Source organism: Monodelphis domestica, chromosome 4, assembly GCF_027887165.1.
Source record: "Monodelphis domestica isolate mMonDom1 chromosome 4, mMonDom1.pri, whole genome shotgun sequence".
NCBI classification, from domain to species: Eukaryota; Metazoa; Chordata; class Mammalia; order Didelphimorphia; family Didelphidae; genus Monodelphis; species Monodelphis domestica.
In genome coordinates this window covers 317,800,162-317,812,418 of record NC_077230.1, presented here as the reverse complement: position 1 = coordinate 317,812,418, position 12,257 = coordinate 317,800,162, and the positions used below count along the sequence as shown (strand labels likewise).

Below are 12,257 nucleotides of genomic sequence, written 5' to 3'. Positions count from 1 at the left end.
TTCTCTCCACATAATTTACAATAATAGAATCACATTTGGATGCTATCATCTCAGTAGCTAGTGTATTATATGAAGTAATAAAATGTCAGAAGGTAAAGTCAGACAAATGGCTAGGCCTGGCTAGATACATAAAGAAGGAATATATCTTAGAGATGACACAGTTTAACAACTACTTAGATAAATTCTCAGGATCTCTAAAAGAAACAGAGATTATAAAAAGAAAAGAAATCTCACACATTAAAATGATAAGTGAGCAAGAAAACCTTAGCTACCGATCAAGGTGCCTGCTTTCTCATCTCTATAAAGCATTAGGATGATCTGTGCATTAAGGGAATCTTAAAGGAAAATGTGAAAAGGGAATGAGCAGACTTTTGCAAATGATTTCTATAGCAGGCCAAATATTTATAGTCATATAGTTGAGAAGCATAGAAAATGTAAGAAGCTACTGTTTTGTTTGTTAATTTTTTAAAATTAAAGAAAATGAAGTCTTGAAGACTTCAGATAAAGTTTCTCCCATATGTGCATTAAAATTATACAAAGCAATGAGTTTATAACTATAGTCACAAGGTTGCTGATCTACTGAAGATTGACAGATACTTTACCAGTGTCTTGGGAAGATTTGTAAATGAATGATGGTTTTACAAATGTTCCTTTTCATAGATATTTTTCGTATAGAATTCAAGAATACTGCAAAATCTCATTCGTGAAATCCAAAGCAGGGCAAGAGAAACATTTTTGACCATTCACACTGGGAAAACTAAAACAGATGATATGTACATATTGCTCAGACTACAACTTATACCAGGCCTATAGTCTGCTGAATTAGTCCATTGTCATACTATTTTGCATGGGTGTGGATAAGACAGTGAACTATGTCAGTAATGGAATTGAGGAAACGATCATGATGAATCATCCTTGAGAAATTACTATTATTTTATTGATCCTAATCAAAAAAAGCTTTAAAGGCCTTTCTCTTCAAAATAAATGTTGTCTAGGTGATATTCTTTGTTTACAAATCATAGAACTCTGTGATCTCAGAAAAATTTTACTTACAACTAACCCAGAGGGCAGTAGAACAAATGGACTATAGCATTTTTCTAGTGATAGCTTTTATACATAGAAATACTTTCCAGGACATTTATGACAGGACTGAAAAAGGAGGCAGACTGGTCATGTAACAACAATTAAAGACAATAGATGGACAATACAAGTGCTACTATGACATATTAAAAAGTTTTAGAAGGAAGGATGTAAGCGCATTTGTTAGACCCTCACAGAAGATTTTTGAGAAAAGATACAAATAGGAATCACACAGGATGATTTATTAAAGGATCACAATTGACACTAATAAGGGAATTATTCCTACTACAAAAATTCACAGTTCATCAAAGTATCATTGTTATAGTGTTTGTTACACCATCATTTTGACTACCTTCCTCTGCTGGCTCTTTTTCAGGATTGTGACTGATCTTAACCAGCTATTTACTCTTTAGTGTGGTTCAGGTTTCACAGCTCTAAAGAAGGCTATACACTAGTGCCATTGTGCATGTTGGGCTTTTCTGGTCAAATTGGCATAAAGCCTTATTAATCATCTCGGCTAATGCTGAGGCACAACTTGGGTCACTATCTTTAAGGCAAGCCCAACTATCCATGGAAGGGAAAAAGAAAACTGACAAGTAGATGAGCATTTATCAAATCCTTACTAGGTGCCAGCCACTCTGATAAGTGCCAGAGATACAAAGAGTAAGGAAAGTAGAGTCCTTACATCATATATACTGGATAGATTCTGCCAGTGGACAAAAAATTGGGCCTAGAATTGAACTAGAAACAAGAGGGTATGCTAAATTGTTTTGGGAAATTGTTAGCTTAGTAATAACAAACTTCTCGCAAAAACAAAAGCCTACCTACACCTACAAATGACCTATTTTTTTCATACACATAATTTTGATATGATCACTAGTCAAGGAATATCAGGGTTTCCAAAGAATAAAAAATGAGTGTCACTCAGAGGACAATGAAGAAAGTTGGTGTGATTATGAGGAGGGTGGAGTGTATAACAAAACAGGGCCAGAGTGATAGAACATAAAAAAAAAGTAACCAAATGTGGGGGAAGGGAGCAAGGGATCACAGGTAGAAGGCCAGGTTACTCCTCTGGTACCCTTCTGATGTCAGGAAGAGTGTCAATGAGGAAGGACCTCTAGCCCCATAGACGGACACCTCAGTGGCAGATTTGTGGTAGGACATAAATAGGAGTCAGACAAGTTCAGCAGGCAGAGGTGAGTTCCATTCTGTAAGTCCTATATTAGAGGGAATATTCATTTTGATGGGATCAAGTATTTGCATGTTTATAAGCAATGATAGGAAGAGAGATGGAGATAATTCTAACAACAGAAGTTCTCAACTCTGAAAATGACTTTGAACAATTTCTTCCCCCATATGATTATCCTGCCTTACTAATGATGTTTAGTTATACTCTGGTACTTTATATGAAATACTGACATTAAGAATAAGGCTCCGAAATGGATTCCTGGTCTTATCTAACTGTTTCCAGCTAATGCCAGAACCATATTTTAGCCCTGAAGCATTTGCCAAATAACTGTAAGATCCAGATGCTTTAGGATTAATGATTATACATTCTGTTGAGTTAGCCTTTTACTTTAAAAAAATACAAATTTTATTAGTTCCACAGAAAAGACACATAACATTAAATATCCTCTTAAAGCAAATACCTTTTCAAGGACATAGTCTGTAGATTATTTCAGTTCTCTAAATGATTACCCTAGTTATAGTAGATTTCATTATAAATATTATGTTGGAAGAGAAATAACCAGAACTACTAAGCTAAGGGAAAAAAATCTTTGCATATAAAACTGGTTATTTCATACTATTAAAGCTACAATGTGCAAGGATCTCAGTTATAAAATGATTCTTAGGTAATGGATTGGTTCTTTTTTTCTTCTTATTTACAGCCTTAATTTCATTTTCTTTTAGAGGATTACATCCGTTATGCTTATGGCCTAATAGCCGAATATATACCTAAGGAATTAAGTGAAGACTTAGCTAAATACTTAAAGTAAGTATCTCATGCTTAGTTATACTAAGGAAGTGTACTACCTCTTTATGCTAAAGAAGTATACTGTCTCTTGTTAGCCAAGAAAAAAAGTCTATCTAAAAGGTATTGCTTATCAGATGCTAATTTTTGATAATGGAATTTCCACTTATTTCATATCAGTATGGAGGCTGTTTTTGTGGTTTTTAATAGTTTTAAGATTCTAGATACCAAAAGTACTTCATAACAAAGGATGAAATAGGAAGATAAATGCATTACATTTATTTTTATCCTCAAATTATGTGTTTCAGAGATACCCAATAGATTTGCATCATAATTCACAAAGGTGAAAAAAATCTAGCTGTGGACTATTTAGGGGGAAAAAAAACCATTATATTTAAAGGTTCCAGTAAGTTTCTTTATGAAATAAAAAGCCATCCTGTTATGGGGGAAAATATGCTGAGTTTGGGCAGGGGAGTGATGTTCAGATGTCAGCCAACACTTGGGACAATGGGCAAGTTACTCCTTAGTCCTTTGATCCTCAGTTCCCTTATCCATAAAATGTGAGTTCTAATGCCTGCACTCCTTTCCTCACAGGTTTGTGAGGAAAATGTATAGTAAAACTTAAATCTCTACATATTCATGAGGACCGTTGCTACTATTATGTTTATATAGATATGCTATTATTTGTTATTGTATGTTTGTGTACTATTGTATATTATATATTTGAGTATGTATGTATGCCCGTTTTATATGTGTGCATCCCTCCAATGTTTGAATTATTACTTTGTGCTAGGTAGTAAGGATTCTTTAAATAGATGCTTTTGAATTTTATTTTATTTTTAATCTCTTTTTTCAATTTTGGCTTTTACTGATCTTTTCAACATTTTAAAAAATACCACTTTTACTTCTTCCCCAACTCCAACCCCACCACCAGAACCTTCCTTTCTAACATATAACGTTCTTGACTTAGTGTTTGGGAGTAAAGCTTTACCCAATGAAGATAAGAAGCTAAAAGGGAAGGATTCCTATTTTGATATTTTATGGAAAGTTAAAACAGTTTTCTCTCTTAAATCTATATTGAGATGGCCATTGGTTGATGGACCCAAGAGACCGACTGCAATTGTTCATATCTTCTTTTCTGGGACAAATGAATTCATCATTGCTGATTACTTTATTTTTTTTATCCCTCAACACATATATCCAATAACCATTGAAAATACATTATAAAGTTCCTCCTCTAGCTACAGGGTCATCATGCTACAATTCAGATCATATTCCTTGTGTGTTTATAATAATGTGTATACATATTTCTTATTATGTTGTAGCACAGAAAAAAAAAACAAAAAGCATTTATTAAGCATCCACTATGTACTACTAAGTTCTGGGGATACAAAGACAATAAATTAAACAATTGAAAAGTCACAGAGCTATGAAGCATGATCCTCCCTTAGTACTAGAGATAGAATAAAATCCTTCTATGTACTTATCTGTGCTTGCTGGCACATTCATTGGAAAGTGTTTTAATTTTTTTCCATGCCTTTATTGTCTCTTTAGATAATAATAATATCCCTAGCTAAGCGAGAGGAATACGGATACAATAAGTGAAACAATGCCTACACTCTAAAAGAGGAAGCCAAGTGCATCCATAGGCGCACACACACACACACACACACACACACACACACACACACAGAATAAATATGAAAGGAATAAGTACAGAGTAGTAAAATACAAGGTAGTTTGAGGGCAAACACAATGATCCCAGTATCTTTTTCAGTCTGTTACAATCCTCAACTTCTCTCTAACAGTTACTATATAAACCTATAATAAAGGCCACTGGTTGACTTGTCCATTTCTATGGGTGTCAGAGACTCACAGGCGCCATGATCTCTCCTCTGGCCTCGATGTTGACTCTGGGATCTCCACCTAGGGAGGGAGTACCCATGGCTCTATCAAAGTTTAAAAATGTTTGGTGTCATTGGTACCAAGAGGATCATGGAAACAGCATGTGACCACACAAAGCCTATAAGGTTTGGAATCATAGGTCTTCCACTTGCTACCTATATGGCTTTAGTTGAGGCTCTTCATTTTTCTGGGCCTCTGTTTCTTCATTTGTAAAATGAGGGTGTTGGAGAAGATGATCTTACAAGGATCCCTTAAATCTACAATCCTAATAATTGCTCACATTCTTATAGGCACTCGTATGTTTTATAGATTTAGCCCTAGAAAGAACTCTCTCTTTCCTATCTGGAGCTGATTGCTTATTAAGGTCAGCAGAGATTTCAAGGTGAATCATGAAAATGGAAGCAGAGCCCTGCATTCGCCTGGCCCCTCCATTTGATTGTGGGTAAAGATCCGTGACAAAGATCTCTTGTTTTCTTAGGCTTCCAGAACTTTCTGCTCCATTGCCTGAGCCTCCATTAAAGGTAAGAAGCTGTGACTAATGTATCTTTGGGGGGCTTGGAAAAATATTAAGCTTTTATCACATGAGATTAAACATTGCTTATGTACAATTTTATGCATACTACACCCACCACACACGGTGTGGGTCTGTATGGGATATGGATTACATTCTGCCTACTGTTCATAAGAATTTTGAAAATGCCTTTAGCTTTGGTAAAGGGGAAGCACTTAAGCTACTCCCAGGGTGGTATATAAAATGTCACTATAGCTAATGTAGCAGGATAACTATACAAGACTAACCCAGAGGTGAAATTAAGGGGAAGGAAAAAAAAGCCCTTTGGCAAGCTTGCTTCAATGTTCTGCATTATCGGTTACAAGAAATACTCAGTCCATATAAGTTGAAACTCATTTGATTTACATCTCATTGACACCAGAACATGAACAACCAGAGTATGGATTTTCCAACACAATGAACCATTTGTACAGGAATAATGACCACATTTTTCTTTATTTTAAATGATTGAGGAAATTTGTGTAGAGTTTTCATCTGTTATTAGGAAAAGTTTTTCTAGTCCAAACAGTCTACAAACCGCCACCCACAGCTGCTCCACAGCATGGGTTACGACTTGTATCTGCCTCCCAGATCTGGAGGCTCAGAGAATCTAGCCGTAAACAACACCTGATCTTTAAACATGGCCACACACAGGCAACACTGGGGGCTCAGAGAAGTACGCAACTCAGACACAGGGAAATAAACACTCCAGCTTGTCGTCGTCGGTACCATTTTCTTGGAGCTTGGCTATAGCCCCTTCCAATAATGGATCTCTTGAGAGGGAATAAAGGATGTGTCATGGATTTCAAATAGTATTTCCTTTACCCTTCCAAATGCAACCATATACCGTCTAGGTTGGAATTAGCGAGTGCTTTCCGGACTCTAGCTTTTGGGATATAAAAGTAGTTAATGTGACATTTAATAAAAAAAAAGTCTGATTAACATGCTTCATCAGCAATGGTACTAATCCATCCTCTAGAAGTTGTTAAAGTAGCAGTAGGACATCTCTTAGGCATGTGAAGAATGATTCTGAAAGGACAGAGTCAGCAGAGTAAGATCATAAAAATTTCCATACCGGAAAGACTTGAGGTTTCTCTAGCTTGATATTTGGTCTTTGACAGCAACTAGTAACTTTACCAGTAACTAATGTTAACTCAGAAGGGTTATGGAGGTCCCTGCACTCAAACATAATCACAATTTTCATTCTTAATTTTCTACAGAATATACTGGAATTTGTCAAAATATATTTGTCAAAAAATGCATTTTTCCTTATGTAAAAATTGTTCAGTAACAAGCATTTTAAAATTAATTTGTTCCTCCCATTATCCCTTCCCTATTAAGCAAATTAGAAACAAAAAATAAATCCCTATATATACTTCACCAAAACAAATTCTCACATATGCCATATTTAGAAATGTACACCTCTTTCTGCATTTTCAGTTCATGAGAAGCATGTTTTGTTGTTCTTTTGGATTCCTGGTTTATCATCATTGCTTTTTTAGAGTTCTAAAGTCTTTTGAAGTAGTTTTTCTCTGTAGTGTTATAAAGACTGATATCAGTTTATAAAAGTCTTCCCAGGTTCATCTAAAGTTGTCCATTTCATTATTTCTTATGACATAGTAATATTCCATTTTATTCATATGCCACAATTTCTTGAACTATTCCCCAGCTGGAACATATGACATTAGTTTCCAATTTTTGGCCACTACAAAAAGAGCTGCTATAAATATTTTTGTATATATAGATCTTTTCCCTCTTTCTTTGATTTCTTTTGGGGTAAAGGGTCAAAAGGTATGCACAGTTTGATAACTTTCTGGGCAGAGATCCAAACTGCCTTCCAGGACAGCTGGACTAGTTCATAGCTCCACCAATCATTTCCTAGAGTACCTGTTTTCCCATTGCTCCTGTCATTTTACTCTTTTGTCATCTTTGCCAGTCTGATAGGTCTGAGGGGAAACCTCAAAGTGCTTTACTTTATATCAGTCTAATTATTAGACTTAGAAAATGTTTTCATATGATTGTTAGCTTGAATTTCTTCCTTTTAACTTTGCCTGTACATATCCTTTGATCATTTATCTTTAGGGAATGACTCTCAGTCCTATAACTTTGAATAATTTCCTAATTTATCTTGAAAATGAGATCTTTATGAGGAAATATTAAAAAAAAGCATGAGCACTTATTTTAAAAATGTTTTTTAATCTTTTTTTCACATTCTGGATATTGAGTTCCATCCATGAATTCACTATTTTCTGTGGAAGTATTTTTCATTTGTCCTCAATTTACCATTTTCAAGCTGTCTCTTCAGGTTCTAGTTTTCCAGCATATATCTCTGTAGTTATAATTTTGCTCTTAGAAACTTCTGTTTTTATGCCCTCTGAGATTCCATCTTCCAAAACTGAAGATTGCCAAGTTGCTATTTTGTTTGTCCTTGGCTATTCCCCTTCATTTTGGTCATCTTAGCTGCCCTGTTATAGCTTTCTTATGGTCCAGTAACCAGAGATGAAAAACGTATTGGCCACACTGTTGTTTCATTCAGGGATAAGGGAGTGTTTTCTTCTTATCTCTAACATTACTCCGAATGGTGCTTAATGTCATAATGACCTTTGAGGCCACTGTAAAACATTGGTTTGTATTGCCCCAAGATATTGGTATATTATAAGGACTTTCAGTGATAAAGCACAGGTAAAAGCCATATAAGTTCATGTTCCTATCTGTATAGAAGCTTAGGAGCACATGCATATCTTTTGGGAATCATTTATAAAAATATTAAATCTGATTCCAGCACATGGAATGTGCGAATGGACGCTCCTGTTTACAGTGTTTCACCTGGAGAAGTGCCTGTTTTAACCATTCTCCTTCTTTCTTCTTTCTGAATAATTTGTCTGATCATAATTTACTGTCTCTCCATTTCTTCCTTTGCCGCAGTCTACCTAAACCTAGGCTTCATCCTTACCACTTCTTCTCCCTGCTGCCCCAGTCCATCATCCCTGTTTTGTGCCTTCATCCTGCCTCCCCGCCAATCCCACTCTGAAATCTTAATGATAATAATTACTAGTTCATGTACACCCTGCCCTCAACCTGAAAGTCCCTTTCTCTCTTGCCTTAATCAAAACGAATCTCATTTCAAACCCTAATCTTGTGTTAGCCCCTCAATTACTCCTAGCCAAAATGACCTCTTCTGAGAACAGAATTCCATCTTCCACTTTTCTGTAGACTGCCCATCACCCTAGTCTCTGGACAACATTCTCTTTCACTTCTACCTTTTTGAATCGGATCTTCCTTTAAGGCTTAGTTGAAGCACTCACTCCTCTTTGAAGGCTTTTCTAATCCTCCTAGTCTGTGCTCTTTCCTTCCACAAATTATCTTTTTACTTTTATTTTATTTTTATTTAATTTATTATTTTTCTTTTTCCATATTATATTCCCTTACACTATAAATTCCTTAAAGATAAGCACTGCTCATTTTTTCCTACTTTATTTCTAGCCCTGAGCACAGTATCTTGCTGTAGTTCCTTAATAAATGTTTGAGTCTATACTCTGTCCACTATAATAAAAACAAAACAAAATACATTTCCTATTCTCATGATGACTTTTTTTACAGCTAAAAGTCTCTCTCTCTATATATGTAGCAATTGTGGTTTGCTTAATATATACACAAACTATGCTAACTACTGCACCAAGAGCAGTTAGAGACCAGACCTGTCCAAGGAGCTCACAATGTTTTTCTTTAATATAAATAATTATAGCAATATGATGTCGATCCTAGAGCCCATCTAAACAAGCCAGTCATCATCTTATGAAGAATTTCATATTCAAAGCAAATGGTTTTCCTTTTGGATCCTCTCTATTTACTATGGAATAAACCTTTTAAAAGGAAAATATGATATAAGGAGTTGTGATGTCAGATTTAAAACATTTTACCACCTTAACAGGAAAATCACTTTAAACATCCTCATAGACTGGGTTTTTTTTTTTTTTTAATTCAAATCTGAAGATGCAGCTTTTAACCTTTTTGTTGAATTACCATGTGGGGGTTCTTCCCAGGAAAGCCTCTTATCTGCATTAATCTTCTGGACCTCAAAGCTATCTGGGAATTAAAATTTTAAAACCTAATATTCCCCTCCCCACCTGCCAAATAACCTGGTCTTTGGACCCAAAGAGGTACATATACCTTTCCAAATTTTTTTAAGATTGTTGTTCAATTTTATGAAATTTGTTTACCAGAATATACCAGGAAACAAGAAGATTTTTTTCTTTAAGTTTCCAAGTATAAGAATAATAAATTACTAATATAATTATTCATTATAATCAATATACCAATACTCATTATTATAATATAATCATACTACATTATAAAATGTTAATAGCATATTCATATTTTTAAAAGAGAAGTATTAAAAGAGGAGCACAGTTTTTAGTCTCCTCTGAGTTCTACATTAAGGTAGCCACTTTTATCCATGAGTTACAAACCATCATAAACCTCGCCTCTCAAAAAATGTAGAAATCAGAGGCTTGGAAATGGGCCATCGTCAGAGAGCAAATTAAAGACAACTCCAAGATAAACACTCTTGTTTCTAGAAGAACATGAATGCTGTGCACAGATTTCTTCTTTGTGGAGTCTATTTCTTTCCTTTTTTGTTTTAGAATCTAGTTTTTAGGGACCTCTACTCCTTGCAACGTCTCTTCTCTAAGGGATGCATCTTCTATGTTTAGTGTTGCCTCTATTTGTTTAGCTTCATGGAAATGTGAGACCACTCTGGAGATGTCCATTTTTACTTGGGCACAAGATCAGTGTTAGAAGCATAAATATTAAGCTCTTTAAAATATTTGACTCTGCTGTCAGTGTGGTCTGATGGGAAATGGTTGTTGAGAAAAACAGTTGTGGCTATAATTCTAATATTACCATGAGCAATCACCTAGGCTATTCACACCTCAATTTCCCTATTTTTAACATAAAGTTCTGAGCCACCTCATAAAGTTGTTCTGATGTGGATAAAGTGAGGCAATCAACAGACAATGACTTTAAAACTGTATTTATTACCAAGCATAACTTTAAAGAAAAGAGGCTAGGGAGAGGGAAGGTCCATGGGCGTTTAACACCATATATACTGTCAGACAATTGATGCCACTTAGTTTTGTATTGCTGCTTTTTGTGTCTCTTTTCTTTTGTTATAAGGGACAGTACTCATTGGAGGAATAAGGGGAAGAATATATTTGGAAGTAAAGAGGATTAAAAAAAAAGATTTGTTTTTTTAAAGCAAGTTTAAAAACAAAGCCAGTTTCAGGTATATTATTAGAGTCCATAAGTACTAAGGGGACAGTTAGGTGGTACAGTGGATAGAATGCTGGGTCCAGAGTCTTCCTGAGTTCAAATCCAGGCTCAAACCCTGGCCATGTCACTTAACCCTGTTTGCCTCGGTTTCTTCATATGTAAAATGAATTAGAGAAGGCAATGGCAAAACCACTCCAGTGTCTTCACCAAGAAAACCCCAAAAGGGGTCACAAAGATTTGGACGTGACTGGAAAGTGACTCAACAACATTAAAAGGACAGTGTATCAGTCACTATCACCAAAGACTGGGCATATGCCATCCTCATGGAAACATGAGCATCCTTCTTAGCCTGGCATTTACTTCAGTGATATAGGGTAGATGATGTGCCATGATATCCCCAAGGCCAGAAGTCAGTGCTTTGAGAATTGATGTTGCATTGTTAGATGGCCAGAGCCTAACCTGTGAGTTGGTACTTGTCTAGTTGGCATGGTTGGGCCACCTTAGGAGGGAGCAATGAAGCAGGGGACTCTGGACTTGGACAACAGTTTACCTTGAACCATGGTGACATTTGACAATGACACCACTTCATCATTCTGACATTTCAGAAAAGGAAGTCATCAGGTGGTCCTGTAGAAGCAGAGGAAGACTACACTAAGTTTAACAGTGTAGATCTGAAGACCAAAAAGGTATGTGTCCCCAGAGCACTGTGGTTACTCAGCCGATCCCTCTTTTCTGGGGGATGTTTATCCACATGTCTTTAAATCTCTGACTATGGAAAACAAGTCATTTCTCCAGAAACTCACTGGGGCAAAGAGGGGACCCTCAGCTTTCAAAAGCTCTACCTTTAGAGTTAGGCCCCAGCAGGTGTTATTGAGCTGGGAAGCCTGTTGTCCCTGATCAGATTAGCTCTATTCTGAGCAGCTTGCATGGCCATCAAAGGATATGTAAATTTATTTATTTTAGATTTATTTGGCCATGGTGGCTCATGCATATTGACTCGGAGAGTTTTCAGCCTGAGTGGTAGAGAGAATACCCTCACAGATGCCATCAAAGCATGCCCCCATTGAAGTAAGTTAAGATGGTGTCCAATGGCAAATTGAGGCGTTGAGGTTCAAAGAAAAGTATAAATAAAGCTGCCTTAACTTTCCTTTTTCTTTTTATTCATAGACTCCTTGCTTTAGATAACAGTGTCAACACAGAAAATCACCAATTAACATTATCTGTGTTGAATTGTATTTTTTATTTATTTTGAAAAACATTTCCCAATTACATTTTAATCTGGTTCCTCTGCACTCCTTGAGTTTGATACCTCAGCTCTAAAGAGAACATCAGAGGTCATTTTGCCATCCATTCTCACCTCTAAGAGTTATTAGTATATTTCTTTCAAAGCCCCTCAGTGAAGGGACTGCTGCATTCTTGAATGTTCTTCAATTCTTTATGGTTATGATTTTTTTTTTCTTTTTGTCAAATTCAAGTTGT

The 12,257-nt window shown here is 35.8% G+C and overlaps 1 protein-coding gene across 2 annotated transcripts in view; it reads left to right on the top strand.

Moving 5' to 3' along the window:
- The window catches only part of RNASEH2B (ribonuclease H2 subunit B), a 97,192-nt gene that overhangs the window by 66,153 nt on the left and 18,782 nt on the right, over positions 1-12,257 (top strand). Inside the window, exons 8-10 of one of the 2 annotated variants that reach the window (XM_016421929.2) lie at positions 2,992-3,073; positions 5,436-5,478; positions 11,384-11,464. In XM_016421929.2, the coding sequence (XP_016277415.1) occupies positions 2,992-3,073; positions 5,436-5,478; positions 11,384-11,464 (206 nt within the window). The remainder of the gene's footprint in view (positions 1-2,991; positions 3,074-5,435; positions 5,479-11,383; positions 11,465-12,257) is intronic. The other variant, XM_016421930.2, reaches the window with a different exon arrangement.